General features: G+C 43.8%; 1 protein-coding gene across 1 annotated transcript; it reads right to left on the bottom strand.

Annotated features, from left to right (window-relative positions):
- Positions 1-8,229: 8,229 nt before the first annotated feature.
- On the bottom strand, positions 8,230-12,303 carry LOC101782467 (protein SMAX1-like). The gene is made up of 3 exons (XM_004973027.3): positions 10,875-12,303; positions 10,296-10,572; positions 8,230-10,209 (listed from the first exon to the last, which is right to left on the bottom strand). Exons 1-3 carry the CDS (start codon positions 12,101-12,103, stop codon positions 8,629-8,631), a joined length of 3,087 nt encoding a protein of 1,028 aa, XP_004973084.1. The 5' UTR covers positions 12,104-12,303; the 3' UTR covers positions 8,230-8,628.
- Positions 12,304-26,436: the final 14,133 nt, after the last annotated feature.

Here is a 26,436-nt window from a genome sequence, read left to right as displayed (position 1 = left end):
ACATGATTTATATCTCTAATCTCTAAACAATAAAAGCTACAAAATTCTCAACAATGGCACAATCACATCTCCAATTCAGTTAAAATAGACCTAATAAGGACTTCTGAAAAAAAGCAATGGGATTTACATCGCAAAGGCCGCGGCACTGGTTGGATTACCAATGGCTATAGCCACCACATATAGGATTTTATTCTTCTAAAGATGATCTAGAAACATGAAAAATAAAAAAATAACCTAACTGTAGTCTATGACGATTATCAAAAGTAATAGAATTCGCATAGCAAGGAAAGTTTGGGCACGAAAAAAGGTGACAAAGTTCACGTCTTGCTAACGCAAAATTTACCTAATGATAATTATTAACAGTTCTTAAAAGTGATAGAATTTACGTAGATAAGATGGTCTATCCGCCATAAATGTGACACAAATTTCATTTTTAACAAAATAAAAGTTAAACTAATGGTAACTAACCAAAATTCTCAAAAACAACATTATGCACATGGCCGGGAAGATTTACAAAACAACGGAAAAGGGACCATATTTTCTTCACAAGGCGGACAAGGCACCGGCAACCATTAAAGAATTTTATCCTTCTAGAGGACTCTGAAAGACAAAAGATATATTAAATATGCCATTTCATACAACTTTCACATGCGTGGATTGCACATCCATGGAGCACACTTAAATTTGAAATGTTTAGAAAAACTTAACAGTAACCTAGAACAGTTTGCAAAAGTGAGAGAATTTTATTTTTTTGCGAAAGGGAACAAAAGTGAGAGAATTCCACTGCTACGATGGTTTGGATTCCTTAATAGCGATATAATTCACACCATGATAAAGGAAAAGTAAATCTAAGGATATATAATCGACAGTATTCTCAAAATAAACATGATTTGTGTTTTGAAAATGGTGTATATATCTTAAAAGAGATAGAATTTATGTGAAATCCACATAATAAACCTAACAATAAGTTTAATTTTTTTTTGGAAAAGTGACATGATTAGGACAACAACAAATCAAACAATAATTCACAAAATTCCTCAAAAAAACGACCGGGATCTATGTCACAAAGGCGGAACCGAGACCTCATCAGCTAGACTACCAATTGTCAGCCACCAAAGGATTTTTATTCTTCCGGAGATGATCCAAAAGGATAGAAAGATCTTAAATATTATGCCACTTCACATGCATGGATTGTGCATTATGGAAAAGAATTTCTTAATGGTAATCTAGAACAGTTCTCAAAAGTGAGAGAATTTCATTGCTATGATGGTTGGACTCCATAATAGCGACATAATTCACACCATGATAAGGCAAAATAAACCAAAGGATATATAATCGACAAACTTTACAAAAGAAACATGATTTATGTTGCTAAAATGGTGTATATCTCAAAAGAGATAGGATTTATTATGTTGCTAAATAAGTCGCTTCCACATAATAAAACTAACAATAAATTACACAACCCTAAGAGTGACATGATTAGGACAACAATAAGGCCCTGTTTGGATAGGGAGTGTTAAAGTTTAACACCCCACTTTTAATACCTTTTTATCACATTGCCTCCCAAACACATGTGTTAAAAGGGATGTGTTAAAGTTTAACACCCCCAATTTCATAAACACCTCAAGGGGGTGTTAAAAGTTGTTAAACTTGTTAAAAGTGGTCCCCCTCTTCACTTTTTCCCACCATTGCCCCCTTCTCTCTCCTCCCTCTGTCTCCGCCGGCCATAAATGAGGGGGCAATAGAGTCATTTCTCATCAAAGGTGTTAAAGTTTAACACACCATCCAAACACTCCAATGTGTTAAACTTTAGTACTCCATTTGAAAGTGTTAAAATTTTAACACTTGTTAAACTTTAACATGAGGTATCCAAACAAGCCCTAAGCCTAACAATAATTCACAAAATTCCTCAAAAAGGCGACCGTGATCTACATCGCAAAGGCGGATCCGTCACCTCACCAGCTGGACTACCAATTGCCAGCAACCAAAGGATTTTTATTCTTCCGGAGACGATCCAAAAGACCAAAAGAACTAAAATATTGTGCCATTTTCACATGCATGGATTGTGCATCGTGGAACCCGAAAATTCAAAATAACTTAATAGTAATCTTCAGCAATTCTTGAAAGAGATAGAATTTACGTTGTTACAATGCTTTGACTCAAAAGTGACATAATTCATGCCATGCTAAGGCAAAATAAACCTAAGGGTTTACAATCTTATGATATTCTCAAAATCACATGGTTTGTGTTGCCAAGATTGTGTGTGTGTATCAAAAGAGACAGGATTTATATCGCTAATTAAGCCGCTTCCACAAAATAAACCTAACAATAAGTTGCAAAAACCCTGAAAAGTGATATGATTAGGACAGCAACCAACCTAACAATAATTCATAAAATTCTTCAAAAAAGCAATCGGGATCTACATCGCAAAGGCGGACCCGACACTTCACCAGCTGGACTACCAATTGTGAGCCACTGAAGAATTTTTATTCTTCCGGAGACGACCCGGAAAGATCCAAAGATCCGAAATACCCCAGCCACGCAACTTTCACACTTGTATATGCGCATCCGTGGTGCCCCGAGCCCCCAGCAAAAACACACTGCCACATGCATAAAACTTTGGGGGGGGGGGGGGGGGGGGGGGGGTCGAATCCCCATTCCATTCCCACCAACAAAAGAAAAAATAGGGTTCCTGCAGCAAAGTGGGTTAAAGTTACATTGCTATTGCTGCAAGCATCCTCCTCACTTTCACCCAACCATGCCATGCACGCGCACAAAAGAGATGCAACAGCACACACACACTAGATTCGGCAGCACAAGAAGAGACAGCAGTCATGGTCACCTTTGCAAGTAGCATTTTCTTTGCTCGCTGCCTTTCTGCAGCTGCCACCTTTTGGCCATGGAGCCTTTTTGGAAGAGGCGACGAGATGTGGAAAAGTGAAGCTGGCGATCGATGGAGCATCATGGCATCTGGCCCCCATGGCCTTTTCGGCCTCCCCATAATTTCGTGCCATGGGTCTCTCTGATGATCATGGTGGGTTATTGGCAGGCCGGCAGTCAGGCAGCTGCTAGTGCCAACAAGACAAGGCTAGTAGGTCTCCTCATGCATCTCATCGATCAGGAATGCAGCAGGCACCTTTCTGCCTTTATGGATGGATCACTCACGCTCTGATCGATTGAACCCATGCTGCTCTAGCTACTGATGGGATCGGATAGGGTTGGGAGGAGATTCTCAAGCTGCATGATACATTTGCCAATCTGTCATGCTCCTCCTTGTTCAATTCTTTGCCATTCTGCTGATAGCATTGATCCATCATACATCCTCCAAAACATAATTTCCAGATTCAACTAAAAGACACAAGAAATGGGAATTAATGTGATTGTATATATCAAGGCCAATTTTTGCATAGACTATGAACGATATACACTGCTATATTTGAACAAAAAATTTCAAGAATTGCACCAAGTGGATGGATCTAATACTTCTGTTTATAAGATAGTGTAATTTGTCATCCGATCCACTGAAATTCGGAAAGCTAGGTTTTGGTACGGGAGGAACTGATCAACTGAATGTGTTGGATTATGCACCGGACATGTTTCCTGCGCGAACGTGTACAGATATGAGATGACATAATGCAGCAGTGACATTGTCCTAGTTAGTGGGCCAACAGTTTCTTGTTTGACAAAGTTGTTTCCTTGTGCCCTCAAGGAATCCATGGCCACAAGCAACTTGGTCAAGGTTCTCCTGATTGCACTCACCTTTTTGGCTCCATTTTTCCTTCTGGAAAAGATGACTTGCTTTTCCCAGTTCCGTTTCTTCATGCACTACTTGCAAGTTAATTGCAAGTCCCAGTCAGGATCTAACAGAAAGTGATCATATTTTCTTCAACCCTATGGGCATTTTCACTTTCTCTTTGACAGCATGGGCATGCTTCATGCTTGTGTTATGTACTTTTCACTACATTTATTTCATATATATACTCAGATCCAGAGAACCCGTACCAGTTGAACAGTACTGAAACTATGCATCCACGTAATTGTTGAATTTAGGTGTTACTCGTACTCCATCCGTTCCAAATTGTAGGTGGTTTTGACTTTTCTAGGTTCATAGATATTATTATGCATCTAGACATACACTATATCTAGATGCATAATAATATCTATGCACCTAGAAAAGCCAAAACGACCTACAATTTGGAACGGAGGGATTACTAGTTTGCAACATCACTAGTCTAATTCTAACATTTATTCTAATTGCATATATAATTCAATTACTATGAAAACAGGGGTACCAATTGTTGATGGTGCAAAAACTATTTTCCGTACGCACTTGACACTCTTTTCACAAAAAGCGGCCAAGAAAATCACAGTATTTTTCAGAATTATTATGAGTTCTCCTTGGACTTTTTCCACAAGTCATCTGATCAGGTCAATTCAACCATTCCCATTGTTGACGATAAGCAAGTTGAAAAGCATGCATGGATGGGAGGATGATGTTCATGAGGAGCTAGCTAAAGGAGAAAGATGGAGGAGAGATCGATCACACACCACATGACCAAACCAACCCAAACCAGCAAGCAGACCAGAGTTAGGTCTGGAGCAAAAGCAAATAAATGGATGCACATGGAAATGCAGTTGGAGAGGGGAGGGGGCCTCCGTGGGTGGGTGTGGGTCCCACTCTCCTTTTCAGTTTAAAGTCTCTCATGTCCTTTCTTGTTTGATTCTATGAACCTGTAAAGGCATGTATCTTTCAGCCATCCATCTTTTTGGACTTCTTTTTCTTGTGATCCCATTTGGCTTGGCCTGGCTGGGGATGCCTTCTAAGAAACGGCTCTTGAGTTACCATCCATTGTGGCCAACCTCCCAAGTGGCCTCTTTTATTTGTGCCAGAGGCTGATGATCCTCTAGTTGACTGAATCATCTGTTAAGCATTAAAAAAGAGGCATTCAACCTTGGCATGATTTGCTCTGGGGGCGGATTTGATTCCAACTTTGGATCAGTGCACATGTTTCAGTTTTGTAGCTATAGTTGGGAGCTGTGCCTGGGGCACCATTGAATTTAAAAGATAGTGGTCATAGGTGGCCAAGTCACGTTGAGAACTAGAAAAAGGTGTGGTCCAAGTGGAACCACTTTGTCACTAATGCTAGGGAACATATAAAGAGAGGAAACTAGAAACACGGCTGCCAATTATACTCACTTTTTCGATTGCAGAAAAGGCGTTGCGAGAGCGAGAGAATATGGCATATCCCCACCTTATAATGCTGAGAATAGATAGAGACATAATAATGCTAACTCAAATCATAATGATGAGTCGAGGATAATCGTTGCCACGGCGAAAATGAAGCATGTGCATATCGATCTTTTTTTTCTTTTACGAGTGATGTCCATATCGACCCACAGCGAGAGTCATTGCAAGACGCATTCCCGGTTGGCATCGTTCAATATATAGCTGTCAAAACTCAACCTAGGGGGCGAAAACACCTACTATCCTCTTGGCCTGATAAACAATAAACCTTCTTACTCTTTTCATCATCACATAGAACTTTCAATATGCATATTTTATTCTGTGATCTTTAAACAAGCCAAGGAATTTTTTTTCTTTCTTCAGAAAAGGCCCAGGGTACCACCCCTCGTGCACAAGCAACAAGGTAACAGGACTTTGTTGTGGCTGACGAGCAGCAACAGCACACGCACGCATGATTGAGGGTCCGGGGCCTGGCCGGACATGAATGTGTGTGCTCGCGAAAAGGCAGGGCAGGGCCAGGCGCGTCCGCCTTTGTCTCCTTGGATCTTGCACGCAGGCAGAATCTGTCATCTCTGCGCCCGTTCTCACGCACGCACCTCTCCCTGCCCTGCCTACCCATTCAGTATTCACTCCTCCATCATCACAGGGTGCAGTGCAGGAGATCGAATTTGATCGACAAGGGCTGTGGCGGCACTGAAAGACGGCCTTTACTGCGCACGCCCCCCGGCCGTCTCGGTGGGGCTGCCATTGCAACGATGTGAGAGCCTGCCATCAGTCACGCACCGGCTGTGAGTGTCTCTGCTCCCAGTGTGAAAACTGAAAAGCTTGTGTTGTTGTGCGTGAATGCCTGGTGATCAAGTCAGAGCTACTGCGCATTGTGTGCATTGTGTATAGTATATTCCTTTGTAGTGTAAATTGTACTTTGTAGCAAGATCCTGTTCCTGTCCATGCTTGTTGCTTTGTGTTTTTTTGCACTGTTCCTCTCCAACCTCTATGGGACAAGTACCCAAGAACAAGGACCATTCTCAACGAGGGACTTTCATGTTTATGTTTCCTTCAAGAAAAAATTTAGTACATAGTTGAAATAGTTTCATACAATGTATTATTTCATTCATTGTTGTTTCCGCAGGCTACATGCAAGACACAAACTATGATGCGAACAATGTATACATAGTTTCATCACCGTGAAACTCATTTTACTTCTCTTCATTAACTCTTTACCACATCATTAAAAATGCTGACTATATTTAATGAGAGTGAAACTTTCATTGAGAGTGACCTAAATATGCTTTATGAGAAGACTTAAGCGTTGATTTTGCCTTCTAAACTGTTTTACCATGATTCTGCTGGCACAGAACCTTCGAAACCAAACCATCAGGTTAAAAAGGAGAGCCAAAATCTTTTCACTAGCTCCATCCTCCAACTTTCAATCTACAGTTGAAAGCAGGGGAAGAATACCATTTCAAAGCCAAGTTGCTCCATGATGATCACTTTCACTCCACATGGGACAAAGAGGGTCCAGAAAGCTGAAGTCACACACAAGTGATTGCGAGATCAATAAAAAGCGAGGGAGACGCATGAGCGCATTAGCAACTAAGCCTGGGGAAAAGGCAACCGGCAGTGCCCCCCAAGTCACAGCTACCTTTTTCCCGAGCATGGTGACTGACTAAAACGTATCACCTACGAGCTCTGGTGCAGCAACAGCGGTATGTGAATGTGAACCAATCACCCAGTGACAAGTGGACCCCCTGAAAGCCAAGTTTATCTGCCTTCAGGATGTGGATCCAACAGACCAGCACTCCTCCACGTCGATATGAGACAAAAACGGTGCATGGCCTTATCTTTTGCCACATGGAAAAGGCACTTTAAACAATTGCACACACCTTTTTGCAAAGGTTGAGTGACCCCAGCATGATCAAATAAACAAACTGAGGGAGGGATGCAAAGTACAGGTTAAAGTTAATAATAGAGCCAACTTGATGAATGATTAAAGAAATCGCCACCGCTACACGTACTCGCAATATGCGCTTGGAACCCTTGTTATGAGTCACTGACAAATGCTAGATGAGCTAGTGATTCATAGACTATTTTGCTGCCGTGAGTTTCAGGGGTACAATTCCTTGGGGCACCTCATGCATGCAGCCCTGTAATGAGCACTTAACATTAATATAAACAAGCATAGAATGTTTCCAAGTTGATTCGAGTTGGTGATCTGCCACATCAGTGTGGGCCCGCAATTAGGCCAAAAAGTGGCCATTTGGTTTGGATCAGGAGGATTTTTCCATGGAGAAAACAACAAGATGCTTTAGTTCCAAATAAGTGTTGTGCTGGTGGATCAAAACATGCCACATAACCAACACACATTAAATAGTTTTAGGTGTGGCTAAACTCACTGGCAGGGCATCACCTAATTGGTTAATTAGTCACATGACACACAAAACATAAAACAAAATCTCTGATGGTTTTATTTCTGGAAATTAGATAACCCAAGTAAAGAGCAAAGGAAGCAAGAGATGTAAAAAGACAAAGCATAGCAGAAAGTGATATTGATCTGTGTGGTCAACCTTTAACCTCTCCAAAAGAATAAAGGAGAAATGTTGTGTTGTCACATGCAAAGTAGTGAGAAACTGGGAATACCTTTATATTCTCATTTTCAAAACTTCTTTTCTGGAAAATTATGAAAGTAGGGTTCGACATGGACAGTGGTATGGCTAAGATTCATCATTCAACTCAGCCTTGAAAACGACGTGAAAAATGGGAAAATAAGCAAAATACATAAGAAGTCGGCACTAGCAATAATTTTTTTTAAAAAAAAGAGGACCACACGTGTTTCTTCATTTTCAACCAATTTGGAGCTAGTTTATAGACAGCTCAAAGAATACTATCATTTTTCGACCGTATCCTTCAATAGAATTGCCGAAACATTCAAGAAGCAGAGGAAGATGTATTGATACATTCACATCAAACAACTGTACAGAGCTAGCAAAAAGAAATGATACATTCACATGTCAAATCTTTGCCACTTGATGCGTACTCAATAGTTTATGCAAATGGCAACAACTGATCTGATCGGAGTCGAATTTGATTGAGGGCTACATCATTATTTACTTCCTCTACACCATCAATCCTTGCAACATTAGGAAGTGCAAAAGAGAATTTTTTTTTGTTTCAAGGAACATAGCTACATATATTATCAAAACTATAGATCACATTTGTTGTTATAAGATCTATAACCTCCATGCCTATTTGGTAGTCAAAAGGATTTTCTCCCTCCCCTCCTATGTGCTTCATATAGTAACCTCCCTAAGCTTATAACAAGGGAGTTCTCCCCAATATTTACATATCTACCATACAAAAGAATGTACTCCCCCCAAATTCCCTCTCTACATGCCATCAATGGCGATCGGTACCGTTGCTGGTAGCCCTTCTCGCCCCCCTCCCCACCTTGGCAATGCCTTGTCTGCGACTGCTGCAAGACGGACAACAGCACGGCCATTGTGATGCTTCATGTTGCGCCACAATCGTTCTATACTGGGCATGAGCACTTTCTCAGCCCAGTCCTCTAGCTTCTCGTCAGTGAGCCAGACGCTACCAGCCATCCGGTCAATGGCATCTTCATCGATTCTGAATGAGTTGCTGCTCCCAATGAGTGATTCAAACTTCGCCGCCATGCAATCTGTGACATTCTTCCTAAATGGTCCAAAGTCAACTGGCCGGAACACGATGGCATCGTCAACGAGATTCAATAGATCAGAGTCAGGGGCTGGTGTTATACACTTGACTGAAAGGTGCCCTTTCTCCTGTTCTTGTTCAACAGAGAGATCGCTGGAATTCCGTGAGCTCTCAGTGTCATCCAATGCCCCAACAGCTAAATTAAGGTCAAGAGATAGACCATGCCCACTGGATAATTCTTTGGCTAACTTCGCTGGGCGAGCATCATCACACAACCAATCTGCTCGGTGCTTGACCTGCTTGTCACCAATAGAGAGCTCAAGCTGCCAATTAGAGTTTGCTACCTCGAACATCCTTCCTTCATCTTGGAGCAATGTTTCGAATTTTGGTCCCTTGAGTTCCTCGGGTAACCAATTTGTGGTGAGAACAAAGATGACGTTGCCAAGGCTTACCTCACGGCCCCGGGAGTCTGGCAGACGACCAGTTTCCATTGCTCGCTTGATCTTTCCTCGCACAACAGCATCCACTTGATCAATACCCTCAAGAACAATAACTGAGAATGGATTTTGCCGAACTGCCTCAGTGATCCGGTCAAGTGAGGTTTTCCCCCAGAAACCTGCATTGAGTCTATTACCATCCTTGGCCAGCCGGGAATCGCCACCAAAGTTTACAACCACTGGTTGCGTGTTTACCATCAGCTCAGACAATGCATTCACCATCTTCCTCTTGCCTGCTTGGTCAGGACCAACAAACAGGAGCCACATGTCACCCCTTGTCCCGATTTTTCGCCGCTTCCCACTGCCAGATCTGCATTGTATTACAACAGCAGCGATTGCTGAAGCAGCATCTGATTGCCAGCTGACCTTCTCTGTAAGCCCCTTGAGGAGCCTCTTGAAGGACTCGATGTCAGAAATTCCAGATATCTTAGCCTTTTGCATGGCAGTTAGTCCCTCTGTGTAATTTTCCTTCTGGTCTTTATCCACAGTAGCACCCGGGTCCAAGGGACCAAGCACAAGGTCGGTCTTCACTGGGCTGCCTGGCGGACTCTTACGAAGCTCGGACGTAGGGGTACCCTCTGCCTTCTCCCAATTGGTGTTCATTTTAAGGGTGGGAATGGCACCCCTGGCAAGTTGTAGTTTGGGCTCAATGGGCGGGCGTGGGCCGAAGGCAGCCAACGGCATGGAGAGAGCTGGTGCTCCAGCACGGGTGCCGTGGGTACGGGCGCAAGTCTCACGCCATTTCTTCTCAAGCTCTTGGGCAGTCTCCTTCCATTTCAACTCTTGCTCCTTGGTCTGTAAGAGAATAAAGGACTATGTAATTCACCATTTCATTAGAACAATGCTTATTTTACATGTTCACATAGAGAAAAGACACAAACCTGTGTCTGATCACTGCTTGGCTGCAGCCAGTGTGGCAAACCGGGCTTAGCAGCCTCAGGGCGCGATGCCGGCTTCTCCTTCCGCTCCGCTGCAAGCTTGGCAAGCTCACGATCGTAGCTACCCTTGCAAAGTAGGCACATGGCCGGCCTAGCCATGAGAGGCTGGTCAGTCCCTGCCCCTGGTGGCCATCGGGGCGCCGTTGGTGTCACCGGCACAGGCCGAAGGGTAGGCGATAACATCCCCACCGAGTTGCCGAGAAGTCCAGTGCCTGCAGGCCTACAAATTTCAATAATTGATCAGATTGACTGGAACTAAACCCATCCTATAGTACAAACTAGAAGTCTACTTATACACCAGAAAAAGGCAACACACTTTTTGGAGTTGCACAAATCATATCAACTATTCAACTGTAGTAAAATTTTGGTTATCAAGCAAACTACAGTTATCCTTTTCCTCATCTGGTCCAATAACACGAAAAGAATCATATGAAATCTGAATAACTAGAAATAACAACAACAAGAACATCACAACACATGGTAAATCCAACAACCAAGAAGAAAAGGCGAGGAAAAACACACCTGAGAGCAGCACCAGCGAGCGGTGCCCCGCGGGCGATGGGCACGGCCTGGAGGTCCCACTCGGCCTCCATGGTTGGGTGGTAGACCTTGCAGCGGAGGTAGGTGGCGCACGCAGCTGTACCGACGGCCCAGACCTTGCCGGCCCCGAACCGCCTCAGCAACCGTGCCATCTCTGACACCACCGCCTTGCCCCCATCCGACGCCGCAGCTGCCGGCCCGTCCACCAGCCACTTAAGGTCTCCAAGATCAAGAACCACGGCGCCGTGGTCCGCGACGAGCCTCTCAACAACCGCGGCCAGGTTTCCGATCCTCGCCGCCAAGGCTGCCTTGTCGTCGGCGAGCTTGGCGAGCTCCCCCTCGAGCGGCAGGACCTTGGCTCCGGCGAGGACAGGGGACCCTGCCGTCGGGATCCTCCTGACCGCCTCCTTCAGCACCGCGTCCGGCCCGGCGTCGCCCACGAGCACTGGGTTCCGGCGCGCCGGCTTGAGCATGACGTCGAGCACCTTGCGCGCGTCGTCCCCGCCACCGCCGCCGGCGGCTGCCAGGCGTGGGTTGATGTAGGCGTTGGGAACGCCGAGGCGAGGGAGCGGAGAGGGGGACGGGGAGAGGGGCGTGGCTGCGGCGACCGTCGGGGCGGAGACCGCGGCTGCGGAGGGCGCCGCCGGCGAGGGCGAGGAGAGCGACTGCTCGATGGTGGACTTGACGGCGGAGGAGGAGAAGGATGCCTCGCGCATGACGCGGCTGACGGAGGGGTCGTCGAGGATGGATAGCACGAGCTGCTCGAGCTCGACCTTGACGGCGAGCAGCGGCTGCTGCGCCGCCTCGGGGCACCCCCGCCGCTGCTGCGCCTGCGCGCGCTTGAGCGCCGCGACGAGCGCGTTGGACACCGGCGGCCCCGCCCCCTGCGCCGCCGCGGCGGCCGCCGATGCCGCGGCCGGCAGCCTGTCGAGCGCCACCGAGAAGCAGAGCTCGAGCGCGCGGCACTGCAGCGGGTGCGCGCCGGCGCCACCGCCACCGGCGGCGCCAGGGCCGGCCCCCGCAGCGGCGGCGGCGGCGCGGGCGCAGGCCTGTCGCAGCAGCCCCGCCGGCGCGGCGAGGAGCGCGGCGGCGACGTGGAGCGGCGTGGTCTGGCCGTGCCTCCGTCGCGCGGCCTCGTCGATGGCCCGCGCCAGCGCCGCCGCCGCCTCTGGCATAAGCGTCTGCTGGATGGTGCTGAGATCCGCCCTCATCGCCGCCGCGCGCCGCTCATCAATCGATCAGGGGACACCGGGAAAGAAAAAAAGAATCCTCCTTTGGCTCGCCGGGTTAAGTAAACTAGTAGTATACCTACTACCTGGCCCGTCGGCGCCCCCGGGAGGCGGCGGAGGGTGGATGGAAAAAGGGGAGGCTTGGAGGGGAGCGGAGGCGGAGGTATCGAGAGGGGAGGGAGCAGGGAGGAGGGAGTCAGGTGAGGGCAGAGAGAGGAGGTGAGAACTGGAGTAGTATAAGAGCAGAGGAGCGGAGAGAGAGGAGGGGAGGCGAATAGAATCTTCGTCTCCTACTACTCGTCGTCGCCGCATTTCTCCCCTAGTTACCCGCGCGCCCAGGGAAGGAGGTCAATAGAATTTTTTCCCCCTCTTCTTTTTTTCCTTTTTCTATTTATTATGTATACACATATACTATATACTCGATCCGCATAAATATTATTATGCATATATACGTCTAGAAAATTTGGAAGGGAGGGAGTGTGACTTCTCTTGTACCCGCAGGAAAAAAGTGTGACTACTCTTCATTTCATCCACACAAGTAAAAATTTTCCAAATTTACAATAATAGCACGAAGCGGGCCTAAGAAATCTGAAGGAAGACAAAAGGGAACTGGTGTCGTTTTGTGGAGTCGACGGCTAAACTCCATCCTCTGTTTAAAACAAACATGGGCCGTGCTTGTTCAACCACCTTCTTTGTAAGAACCCGATTTGAAACGAGAGAGAGCTTTGGTGGTCCAATATATGTTGATCTCCCTTGCTGCGGCGAAATTTGCATTTGGTGAAATCAGATCAAATTTAAAAGGGTGGTTAAATACTTTGTGAACATAGGGGCAGCTGCCCACCCGAACTCTCAATCATCGGATCGGCATCGGAGGGCTTAGATTGGGCCGTGTCACCTCAATCCAGAAGGTTCAATCTCAACCCTCTAGTGCCGATTCGATGACTAAGAGTGTGACACGTCATAGGGTGAGCAGCTGCTCCTATGCTCATAAAATCCACTTTCTTAAAAGGGTTTAGGCAAAAAAGTATAAGTGTACATGTAAAGATTTTTTTAAAAGCATATATTCTTCGCACTGTCTTTTTTTTTCCGGTGCCGACTTTTATATTTTTGTATATATGTACATGCCTAAAATACGATGAGTATATCTTGATACACATCTTCAAAAATAGAGAAAATCAACCGACCCTTTGAAAACACATAAGAACATAGACCCAACCCATGATTTCCAGAAGGAAATTTCGCAATAATGATTACCTATCTCTATATCTCTCCCTATATATCTTCGATATGGATATATAACAATCACCGTTAATGACTACCTAGCCGCCGGACTAACCTAAGCCAAGGTGGTGGTCAGCTCTTCAAAGCCAATTAAACGGCACACCTTCGCTGGCATCCTCCCACGTCGAGTATGCAAATTCATAATCTACCATATTTTGTTACTGAACGTATAATTAACTAGAAGTATAATTAATACCCCCATGAGTACTGACCATGGACACCCAAGATGTGTACATTCACACAATCACACATATCGCACAGTAGTGCTAGCTAATTAGTACATAACATGTTTTGTTAACACTTGATGGTAATTACAGTCATCCCCAACTTTAATACGTGTCTACTATGCATAGAAATTTCGATAGTTTCTTTTATTCTTTTTTTCTCTGGAGATGTTCTACAGAATTCATGTGTCAAAATTATAAAAAGGGTTATGCATACATATGAGCTCATTACAAAGAAACACGCTTTCATAATAACAGAAATGCATGGTGGTAGCTTATCTATCCTATTTGTCATACTCATTTGGAATCCTGTGGCCTGCAGGGGGAGTTTGGAGCTTGTGGATGGCATCTCTTTTGGTCTCCTCTTGGCGCATCTTGAAAAGTATTTAGCACTAGCTGGCTACCTGTCCTTGAAAGTAATATTCCGGTATGAACGAGGGTGCTCCTTGCCAATCTTGTCCTGGTTTGCGAAAAGGCGTCTTTCGTCATTCCATTCCGGTTCGTTAATTATAATCTGGCCGCTACTTGCTTTGTCATGCCACTAATACTAATCAAAGTTGGGCAGGAAAGCGTCCCTGCTGTAACGATGGTAGAATTTCTTGTATATTTATATAACTTTGGAAGAGTATTATAGGATTGGAGTCATGGGGAGTGCAAAGTAAAGTTAATCCTTTCTTGACTTGACAGAGTTCACTGTCATCTCCAGGTTGGCTTGGCTTAAAGCTGAAATGTCAGTTAATTGACCACAAAGGTAATCTCAACCTCTAAATTGTTTATTAAATGAAATTAAATTTCAGGGAGAAAAAGTAAAAATGTCTCAAATAGTTAAGGGAAAATATATATAGTACAGCAGACTGCTGACAATGCAATTTTGTGTACCCAAAAGTATTTACATTATCTTTCGCAAAAAATAAATATTCTTAACGTGAAACAACATGGATCTATTAGCAAAAAAATTTGTTACTTGAGAACGCAAATATCCATTCTTATGTTGGTAGTCTATTGCTATCATTCGCTATTTGCTAGTTTTCAACCATGCATTTTACATTGATTGGAGGGGAAATGATAAAGGTTTGCGGGATATCATTTTCTATATTTATCACTTGCATAATTCATGTCCCTGTATATCATTTGCATTTTCAATGTTTTGGTCTATCCATATATAATGCGGTTGGATACATATCACAATCGACTCCGGTCTTCAAAAGAACTGCGCGCATAAATATAAAGACTATTCTAGAAATGTGCAATTCATTACTAGGTTGTTAGGCAGTCATGTCATGTGATTAATGAGCAACAAAAACCAAAAGCATTTGTAGGTTGCTAAAATATTAGCAAAATCTCAACAAAGATATATTTAACACTATCGCTGTCAAGGGTTGCATATTAGCCGCTCACTTATTCGTGGATGCAGGGTTGCCACTTATGTGAAAGGATAATCAGAAGTCTAGTCTTCATTTTATCTGATGGTACATATCGTGACGGAAAATAATACTGTTAGAAGAGCCTTTATAAAAAAAAAATACTGTTAGAAGATGGAGAAACATAATTGCCCTACAGTTGTAAAGTGGACAATTCAAGAATTCTTTTGGAAAACTTTGCTATTGCTTTTCACTGTTGACATGGAACATCCAGTTTAGATTTTTTAAAAAAAATTCAAGTTATCATGTTCTCGGTCAGGGAAAAGATCCACATCTATAGCAATGAATTGCCTTGCTTTGTAACTATCTGTCTGCCTTCAGTTCTTTCTATTATTTAGTGTTTTAGACGTTGCCTCCATCACATGATTCTTACCATTAATTACTCTCTCGTAGCATTAAAATCTTGATACTTTTATGTCCTAGTGCTCGAAAATTCTTAAATGTGATTTAACGTGGGAAGTTATATATATGCTACCTATTTTTATATTATAATATCAATTGTGGATAACAAGAAGCCCAGCTTTAACTAATCCACCAGTGGCAGGTAGCTTTGGCCTACCACCTAAGGCAATGGTTGGGTGGAAAAGTCAATCGAAATTAACATTACTAATCCTGAAAATTTAATTGAATAACATCTTCCGATTAATTATTCTAGGGCATAATATGCTTTCACGGTTAGAATGGCTCATGTTGAAATATATTAGTATCCATTAATTTCACTTTTATAGCACAGTATTCGGTCTTCTCCTCATCATAATTTACCCTCAAGAACGGACTATCGAAACTGAAGTTCTCGCAATTATATTAGGTAAAGCAACAAGCACGTAGGCGTACGCCCGGGGATCCCGTGGATTGGGCGTGGCGCGGGCGAAGTCAAGCAGGTCGGCATGGGCGTCGGCGTCAAGCTTTCGCTCGCGCGCCCGCGACGGCGGCTGGCTGCGCACCACATCCCTCCCACGCCCACCGCCCACGCTTCTCGCTGCTGCCCGCCAAAAACCGCTTTCCGGCCGGGTACACAGGAGCTTGTTGGCTTTCCAATTTCCAGCCATCCCCACCGGCACACGGTTTCCACAGGAACAGGGGCCCTCGACAAGTACCCACCGTGTAATAGCGTTTACTCCAATTTCCCTTTCTATATATACTTGTTATCATTTTAGCCTCTTCCCATAACTAGGATCGTGCCCGTACATTACTACGGGCAACAAAATATTTGTATGGTAATACAGATAGCTTCAACAAGACAATAATTAATATGAAAATAAGCACAAACATTAAATTTATATTTAATCTTTTCTAGCTAGGCCATGACCGTGCGTTGCTATGGGCAAAACAAATATATAAATCCACTATGTTGGTACATGCACAAATTTGTATCACCCTGCTACAAGGTACACATTGGCACAAATATTCTAGAAAAGGAACGGTGTTCAGAGTAGATGCAACAAATACAACAACTCTTTTAAAGGTCAAAAGAAGCTGAGCTATGGGTATGGCAGCTAAAAAAAGAAAAAAAAGAAACCAGCTAAAAAAAGAAAAAGGAAACCAAATTGGAATGCAACAGTGTGTCCAAACAATTAGAATAATATTGTGTTCAATATTGATCCATTTCATTAACTGCCTAAAATCAAACCTTTGATCGTCTTGATTTTATAATCTTTATCTTTGGAATGTGATATGGAGGGTGGTGGAAGTCGCACTCCATATGGAGTAGCCTCTGAGCCTTAGATTGAATCGAAGAATCAGGCTGAGGGTCAATAAAATATTCAATCTTCTTTTTTCATCTTGAAAAAAAAAATCAACTGTTGGGTGTAGCTTATCAGCCCCCGAGCCTTGGAATGATTAATGAATCAATCCGTGGATCTTTAATCTTCATGCAAGTCATCATCCGAGTTGTATTGCGGCGTCCAGCCCCCAAGCTTATGCGCCAGGTGATCTTGTAGAAGCCACATCGAGTAGTTGTTTGACGCTTAGGCCCCGCTTGGAAGCTAGCCGAGCCACTGGAGATATTTCGAGTAGTAATTGGTGCTTAGCTCTCGAGTCTGAGAGCTAGCGGAGCCATTATATGTATGCTGAGCGTCCTGGAGAGTCGTCACCGAAACTTGACCTAAAAAAAGAAATGCATACATTATGTAGCATATTTGTACAATTTGAAACTACTGAAATTTATTCAGTGATGAATATAATGTAAATGTTGTGTGTCATGCTCTTATTTTGGCCATATTTTTCCCGAGTAGTAGCCTGTTACGTTTAGACTCTCAGTCCCTGTTTAGCCATTGCCATTGCGTGTGTGAGATCTTTGTCTCGTGTACACATACTGGCACTACTGCTACGGAGATGTTTGTCTCGCGTCCTAGCATTTAGGCATGACAGAAGATCCGAGGCTATCACGAGTTGAGGCGTATTTTGCTCAAGGATATTGGCGACCGCTAAGAGAAGACATTTAAAATAAGTAGTTGGCATTGCGACAAAAAGAGAGCGTGATTATGCTTAAAGTAGTCGTTGAGACTTTTCTGCCTTTTGGCGAGAAGAGCGTGTGTTGCCGCGCATAGGATTTGTGCCTCCTTAGGGTGTAGCCGCTGCGAGCCTCCAGCACTTAGTGCAACAAACTTCGTGGCAGAGCCTCCTAATTCGGTGTACCAAGCCTGTGGCGGATCTTACGGAACTCGGTGCACCAAACCTATGGCGATAGCCTCAATAATTTGGTGTACCAAGCCCATGGCTGTTGGTCAACATGCCCTAGGAATAATTGACAAAGTGTAGATCTGGAGGGTAATTCCTGTTGAGAGGCGTACACAAATAAATAGTTGGCATGTTGCCCTGCATGAGGAAAACAAGCCGAACAATTTATATGAAATAATTTAAAAAGTGACTTAGCTCGATTCGTGGACGATTGTTGACGAAGCCGTGTCGATTGTTGATGAAGCCAACTAGTCGGAGTCGATTCTTACTAGTTGTTGATCATGTGGAACCCGCCCTCGACTAGTTTTCTAGTCAAGATGAGTAGTCAAAGTAGTCCGTCCTTAACTAGTTTTCTAGTCGAGATGAGTAGTCGAAGTAGTCGTTAGAGACTTATTTATTTGCCTCAATCTGTGCGTGACTTGATCGATGAGGCGTATGTAGCAGCCTGTGGTGGAAACCGACTCGGCCTTTGATTGGAACGCGGAGCGCATCAATTTTGTCTCGATGTAGATTTGTCTGCTCGGAACTCTGACTCAATGACTTGCTTCTTGTCGAGTAGATTGATCTTGATGATGAGGTCCTTCAAGCTCGCCCGATGATCTCGAAGATCACCCCTACCTGGCGCGCCAGATGTCGGTGTTTTATACCCGACAACCTACCGAGGGGTATTTTGAGATAGTAGATTGGTTGGTGGAGGATCGTCAAACCTGGAACTCAAAGGTAAACCGAGGATACAAGAGACAGATTTATACGAGTTCGGACCGCCAGAGTAGCGTAATACTCTACGTGTTGTTTGGGGTGTTGTATATTGCGTCCGACGCTTGGGTGTTGTTTGGTGTTGAGGATTTGATCCTCTGTTATGATTTTAGGAGGTCTTCGCCTACCGATTTAGGGACCCTTGCCCTCCTTTATATGCTCCAAGGGGTGGGATTACTAGTCGGTTACAAGGAGGATTCCTAGCAGGATTACAAGGTATGAGTCCTAGTAGGATTATAGGGGAATCCTAGTAGGAGTCTGCCTTTTTCCTTCCTTGTGGGTACTAGGGATCTATCCCCGATAGGAGGGGGCAGATCGACGGACTGAAAGGCAAATGACGTATGACGTTTGCCTCGGTTTTATTTTTTAAGCTATAGAAATGTGGTTTCATGCACGTTCCTATCGGCGTTGTTTACTCATTTTCTCTCTTTTTGAGAATATATGATCAATTATTGCATCAGCAAAAATGTGAAATAATAGGACAATGATACCGTGACACCTTGAAGGCCTTTGGCAATATGCAGGAAACGAATTCGTTGAGGTGGGGAAAGGATTTCAACGGCATAATACGTTCCATTGAAATATCGGGGATTTGCAGCCATACTCGTTAATGGACATGTGTGTGTATGTATATATATATATATATATATATATATATATATATATATATATATATATGGTTCAACGCATATGTTTTTTTCTTCTTTGCATAACTAAATATAGTCCGATCACTTGGATGCTTGCTTAAGCCACGTAACAATTTTGACTGCTATTTTGTTGTTGTTAGTATAGTATATTAGGACTTATCACTACAAGAAATATGTTGAACTATGATAAAAATTTTATGACATATTTGTTCTCATCATAGATCTATGACGTTTCTGGCTGAAAAGATCATAAAGTTTGACATCCGAGCAAATTTAGTGATAAAGTTACAGAAATTGCCACTGTAGCTAAAAACAAATCGTCACTCGCTTTTACATGGTGGTAAGAAATCGTCACTCGCTCTTACATGGTGGTTTTGCGACGATATAAACTCTACGAAAATGTCATAAACCAACGAGGGTCCCACGTGTAAGTTTAAGCTGATAAATAGGGCGGTAAAATAAAATGGAAAATGTACTCCCGTGGGTCGAACTATTACCGATCGAATGGGAAGTCTTTACCGTGACCGGATCCCACATGTAAGGTAAGTTTCAGGTAAGTGTGGTATTTAGTGGCAGAAAAGCCTGCGTTGCAGCTAAAAAATAGTTTTCCCACTACCGTGCTCCCGCGATATGGAAAAAGAAGAATAGAGAAAAAGTAGCTAGGACGGAGCACTCCGACAGAGATTTGCGCCTCCCTGCGGCGGCTCAGTCCTACGTATCGTACATACATCTATGGGCCCACCTGTCGTACATACATCTATGGACCTACCAGAGGGTTTGGACAGATCCATATACAAGGCTGCGCACCGAGACTTGTCAGACATGGAGACTACGGTGCAGGGTGGCGTAATCTATGTGGAGGACAGGAACTAGTCAAGGACTCGAAAAACTACTCGTAACAGTTAGAGTAGGACATTCTAGTCGAATCCAACTAGTATTCCTGTAAGTAACCGACCTGTAACCCTGCTCCCCCGATATATAAGGGCGGGCAGGGACTCCCTCCAAGTAAGTTCAATCCAATACAAGAAAACGACACACAAGACGTAGGGTATTACACAATCTAGTAGCCCGAACCTGTCTAAATCGCGTGCTTACGTACACCATCAAGTTCCTAATTTTGGTGACACCCACCAACAAAACTCTATCCCGAGTACTCCCCTGGGTAGGTTGCCGGGTTTAAATACCGACACTACGGCAGCACAAATCTGGTGCCTCCTGCTACGACGTGTCAATCTAGTCAGTAATTTTGAGTTGAATTCATCAAAATTTCATTTCGCATTAATGTCTTTCAATCTGTTTAACAATTTTGAGTTGAATTCGCCAAAATTTCCTAGATGGATAGACATTGGATACACGGTTGTCAACTATTTACCCCCGAGCATGAGAAAGGGGTCAATGATTTCATGGAATTTGTTAAGAGTAGATACTCTGATGATGAACAAATACCATGCCCGTGTCGTGGATGCCTGAATTAGTCTAGATGTACTGTAGATGAGGTGGACCTACACTTACTTCTGACTGGGATGGCAAGCACCTACACTAGGTGGATCCATCATGGAGAAACATTCAAGGATAGGGTTGAGGAAACTGCAAATCAACAGGATAATGGGGTTCAGGAAAATGCAATTTTGCAGGATGATGGGGTTGAGAAAATTACAATTCTGTCGGATCAGGGGGTTGTGGATAATGCAGTTCTGCAGGATGGTGGTGTTCAAGAAATGGTTCAGGAAAATGAACACATATCGGGTATGTAGGAGGATGAAGGCACTGAAGATGGACTTCCTGAAATGATAGCTGACATGTGCCACACTGAAGAGCTTGGAGGAAAAATGTTAGAATTTATAAAGGAACATATAAACCGTAAGGTGTCACTAGGATCTAAATATACACAATTTACATTTGTTGTGAAGTTACTTCATATCAAGTCTTTCTATCGGATCAGCAATGTCGTATTCAATGCGATTCTGAAGGTGGTATCCCTTTCTTTCCCAGGAGCATGTGTTCCGACATCTTACGATGATGCAATGAAGTACATACATGCCATAGGACTCAGCTATGAATCTATCCATGTTTGCAAGAATAATTGTGTATTGTTTAGTAAGGATCTAGTAGAACATGATGTGTGTCCAGTGTGTTGTGAAGCGGATTCAAGATGGAAAGATGCAGGCAACAAGCGTGTTTCTCATAAGGTATTGAGGCATTTTTTGCTTGTTTCAAGGCTGAAGAGGATGTTTCTTTAATCAAAAACTGCAAATGATGCACAATGGAATATGTTGAAGCGACAACCGGTGGGCAATGAGCTTAGCCATCTAGCTGATGGTGAGGCATAGAAAGACTTCGATAAAAATTGGCCGAAATTTGCAAACGATGCTAGGAACATTAGACTTGGCCTTGCAACCGATGGTTTCAATCCATTTGGTAAGATGACCACCATGGGTATGTATGGAAGAATCAAACTTCATGATGGCATTATTGGTCCCTAGGCTAAGTTCTCCATCAAAGGATTTTTATGTTTTCTTGCGACCTCTCGTAGATGAGCTGTTGGACCTTTGGAAGGGTGTCAATGCATACGATGCTTGTACTCAACAATCCTTTAAACTGCATGCTGCGATTATTTGGTGCGTACATGATTATCCAGCACTAAGCACATGGCGGGGCAAGTCACGAAAGGTTATTATGCCTGTGTGTGTTGTGACAAGGATCCTTGCTCAAGGAGATTGAAGAACATGATATGTTATATTGGCCATCATCGTTTCCTTCCAACTGACCATCCATGGAGAAGAAAGAAAGCAGAGTTTGATGGTAATAGTGAAAACCGAGAGAGGCCAGAGCAATTTACTATTGAGGAGCTTCAACAGCAACTGGAGAAGGTTAAACACATTAGACAAGGAAAGCCTCCTCAAGGTCAGAAAAGGAAGCGGGAACTTAGGCATTGTTGGAGCTGAAGGGTTTGTTTGTTTGACTTGCTGTATTGGACAACTTTGAAGCTGCCACATAATCTTGATGTCATGCACATTGAGAAAAACATATGCAAAAACCTTATTCGAATGTTGCTTAAAATTGCTGTGAAGACAAAAGGACATGATCATTGCTAGGGTTGATTTGGAAGAGATGGGCATTGGAACACATCTACACATGCTGAATACTATGGAAGGGGAGTCATGCAAAATAACAGAAGCTCCATATACAATGGGTAAAAAGAAACAAAATGTGTTCTTTTATTTTATAAGTTAGGTGAAGTTCCCAGATGGATATACTTCTAACTTATCAAGATGTATTGCCACTGATGGATGAATACTCCAAAGACTGAAAACTCATGATTGTCATATCCTACTCCAAAGGATTTTGCCTACTTCACTTCGAGGTTTAATGGATAAAGAGACATACTCAGCTGTTTCGGAATTAGGAAACTTCTTTTGGCAACTATATTGCAAAACTCTAAAGTTGAATGTTTTGGAGAAACTAAAAACATATATCCGAATAATTTTGCGCAAGCTTGAGAAAATTTTCCGGTTCAGTGTATTATCAAACATCGGAACATCTTGTGATGTCTTCAAAATCTTCGAACGCCCATTTGGCTAGCTGTTTATCCGTTTCAGTGTATTGTCAAACACGGGAACATCATGTGACCACTTTCAAAACCTTCGAATGCCCATTTGGCTGGCTATTTATCGGGTTCGGTGTATTCTCAGATACCATTACATCCTGATGCTAGAACAAGGTTGGGTAGGAAACTGTTGACGGTCCTTATCACCAAAACCAACCGTCAACTCTTGTATCAAGAAATATTATAATAATCACCAAACTTAGAGATAGGTGCTTTTCTCTAACTATTTCCACAAGCTTTGGTGAAATGTTGTATGCAGGAACCCATAGGTGCATAAAGAGAGAAAATAGGCATGAATGAAGAAGAAACACACTAGTCAACAAACCACACAAGCCCAAGAGGAAGAAGGGTCCACATGATAGGATAAATCGGCCCAAACCAAGGCAGGACCCCGAGGCCTAGCACAAGAGCCCACCTATCATCTCACCAGAGGAAGCGGTGGCGAGTAGACGCCAACTAGGGTCGGCCGAACTAGGGGTACGACCGAACCATGGAGGTGCCTGCTTGATCCTATCCTCCATGTGGCACTCTCGTGTGACTCCCCCAAGGCGGTGGCAGAAGATTCCACTAAATATTCTCTCCAGAACTGCCCCTACTCACCTATAAAAGGAGGAGAATACCCCTCTCACAACAGAACACATTAGAGAGAAGAAGAAGATAAGGAGGACTCCACCTTTTAGACTACTATTGTAGAGTAGGATAGGGAGTGTGTGAGGAGAAGATCAAGAGGAGAGTCGGACTTGTAGGCCTCCCTCTACTAGTACCTCGGCGGATATGAATACTTTTAGTAAGTATCCGGGTTCGTCTATGGTGGTGAGTTCTTGGTAAGGTTACGCTTTTGTAGTATTAGCTTGCGGGTTCATCGTCCGTTCTTATAATGGGTGTTCTAGCTTAAGGGCTTGAGTCTTTAGATGTAGTCTGGTCGGAGCTAGAGCAGTAATTGATAGACATGGTGTCTAGGCTTGAGGTTGCCTTTCTTTGTTGCCTTTTCCCATGGTTTGAGAGTGAGGCGGCAGGTGGTGACAGCTGCTGACAGCTCTTAAGTAAAAAATTTAGGTCATCAACTGCTGCATAAACACATAAAGAATGAGTATCAACATTGGTGGTAGGAGTTATAACTAACGAATTCCACAAGTGTTGGTGAATATTTGTATGCATGTCCATTAAGAGAGAAAACACACCTCAAGAGTAAGGAAACACATTCTCAACCAATCAGGAGTAAGCACACGGATCCATGGGCCCATAATCGAAAGGAAACCGACTACATTCACCGCCAAGCACCTTCTACCCACATGAGGACCCATAGGGCAGCGACCTAGAGCAAAGGCGGTGTGAGAGGTAGTTGTTGGGGGTCGGCCAAAGGGTTCAGCCGAACCCTTGTTGTCTCCTCTCATCCCAGTTGACGCGTGGCGGTAGTTGACGGTGTCCCTAAGACAGTTGTGGAAGATTTCCTCAATATTCCTGCCCGAAACCAACCCCAAGTGCTTATAAATATGAGGGAAGGGGTCTCATTTGAGGACAACAACCACTCCACCTCCACTTTGTGAAGTCCCTCACTCCTATCAAGAGAAGAGCTCAACTCCATGGCGAAGCACTATCTAGGCTAGTTCTTAGTATAGAGCGAGAGAGGGAGAGTAGATTGGAGGAGTGCTGAGTTCTTCAGCACTCCACTCCAATCATGTACCTCTATGGATGCTAGCTTCCTTCTGAGTTAAGTAAGTGAGTATTCGTGATTCCTTATCTAGTTTAATACTTATATCTAAGTGAGATCTATTCTCTCTGCTTGCGGGTTTGTCGCTCTGTTTCTATACAGAGTGCCATTGTTTACTACTGGTCGACAGATGTTGTTAGACTACGGTAGTAATCAATAGCGTAGACGTGGTGTCTAGGCTAGGGGTTATCCTTCGTTTGCCTTATATCCCACGGATTACTAGAGGTAGGCCGTAGGTGGTGATAGCCCTATTGGCCCTTTGTAATCCTCCACGTTCGGATATAGCATAGAACTACTAGCCGGAGTCACCTGGCAGACCAGGAGTAAGCCGGTGCCTGAAGAAAGTATCATTAACCGAGAGATTGACCTTTAACTTTCCTCAAGTACTAATCTTAGGAATCCTCTCTACCCTTTGCCTACCATGTCATGGTTGTCCTTGGATAATAGAGTCGTAGGTATACACACACGTTCCTTGGATTCGATACCCTTGGAATACTCTAAGGTGAAAGCTATAATGGTATCTCTGCGCTTGCGGATTCATTCGCGCATCGCTAAGAATGACTTCCATGTTCTCCACCATGGCCTTTGCGCTAAGATAAAGCGTTTGTACAAGGCCACGGGGCATGATGATCCCTACGATGCAGCTCAATAGACGTGCCCCTTGTATCCTTTCCCATTAGGCACTTTTAGAATAGGTTTATTTATTTCCCTTCATTTTATTTTCCAATTCAGAATTGTAAGCTCCTCTAATTTGATTTTAAAAAAGTGTAGATTCACCGGTCATCCAACCCGGTAGAGTCCCCGCATCATTTACTTGTCTTTTGGAAGAAGAACCTAGGTACAAGTAAGTGTGGGGGCGAGCCATAGCCTCTCTAGAGCTGAAATGATGCACAAACACCCACAAACAAAGCACACCGCGCTGCACCATCACGTACGCGAAAGGGGAACCAAAGTTAGACCCTGTGGCGTCCCGCCCCCCAGGGGCCGGGCCCGCTTACACCTGGCAGCTCTCTAGAATATCAAGAATTCCCTCACAGACCAACACAAGTCTTTTCTGTGCACTTTGTCCTCACTCGTGCGCACCCGGGAAGAACTTCCCGGTCGGTCACCCATCCCGAAATTGCTCCGGGCCAAGCACGCTTAACCCCAGAGAAAGAACTTCCCGGTCGGTCACCCATCCCGAAATTGCTCCGGGCCAAGCACGCTTAACCCCGGAGTTCTTTAAGGATGAGCTTCCGAAAAAGAAGTTGCAACTTGTTGGTATGAATATTCTATCAATCCTATTAAGCCTTGGGCCAGGATGTCACAGACCCACAGGGGTTTCGGCCGACCCAAGGGTGGCCCACTCAGGCCCATCCTCATCCATAGCGTCGGTTTGTGTCTCCTTATCTCTGATCTCTCTGATTCCTGAGTTTTGATAAAGTTTAACTCTGATCCCCTAAACCAAACTCAAATAAAATGAATCAACTTGCTCCACTTGCTCTACATACTTTCTAAGGTCATCTTGCATATGTTTTATTCCATGCTTATCATCTTGATGCTTGTGAACAAACATATTTAGGATAGCATGCTCATCTAAGTAGATGATGTTTGTGATATGGTTTGATGATATGATCTTTGCTCTTAATGTTTAAGTGCTTGGAAAAATTTATTTGAAAATTTAAAAAGCCTTTTTGCGAGCTCCTCTTTGATTTGAAAACTCCTACCAGGGCCATATGAAGAGTTATCTTAAAAACCTTATACACATATGCTGCTTGTCTTTGCATTCGGCTTTATCAAATTGTTGTGACCCTCGGAAGAATTCTTTTTATACTTTCATGATCAAGACTCATGTGCACACCATATTCCCCTTGCTATGCTCATATGAGAGTTAGCATTGTACCGTCCATTCATTCCACAAAATAAATGCTCCACAATATGTGTTGGTCTCTCTCTCTCCAACTATTGTTACAAAAGAGACATGGGCTATCGAAAAAAAAGTTGGACATA

The sequence above is a fragment of the Setaria italica genome, chromosome VI, assembly GCF_000263155.2.
Source record: "Setaria italica strain Yugu1 chromosome VI, Setaria_italica_v2.0, whole genome shotgun sequence".
Taxonomy (NCBI): Eukaryota; Viridiplantae; Streptophyta; class Magnoliopsida; order Poales; family Poaceae; genus Setaria; species Setaria italica.
The sequence above is the reverse complement of the archived record's forward strand: the minus strand, read 5'-3'. Positions and strand labels throughout refer to the sequence as shown.

Coding starts and splice junctions, on each gene's coding strand:
- LOC101782467 (XM_004973027.3), bottom strand. CDS start 12,103: ATGAGGGCGGATCTCAGCACCATCCAGCAGACGCTTATGCCAGAGGCG. Junction 10,573..10,874: donor CTCGCTGGTGCTGCTCTCAG/GTGTGTTTTTCC, acceptor TGAAATTTGTAG/GCCTGCAGGCACTGGACTTC. Junction 10,210..10,295: donor CAAGCAGTGATCAGACACAG/GTTTGTGTCTTT, acceptor ATTCTCTTACAG/ACCAAGGAGCAAGAGTTGAA.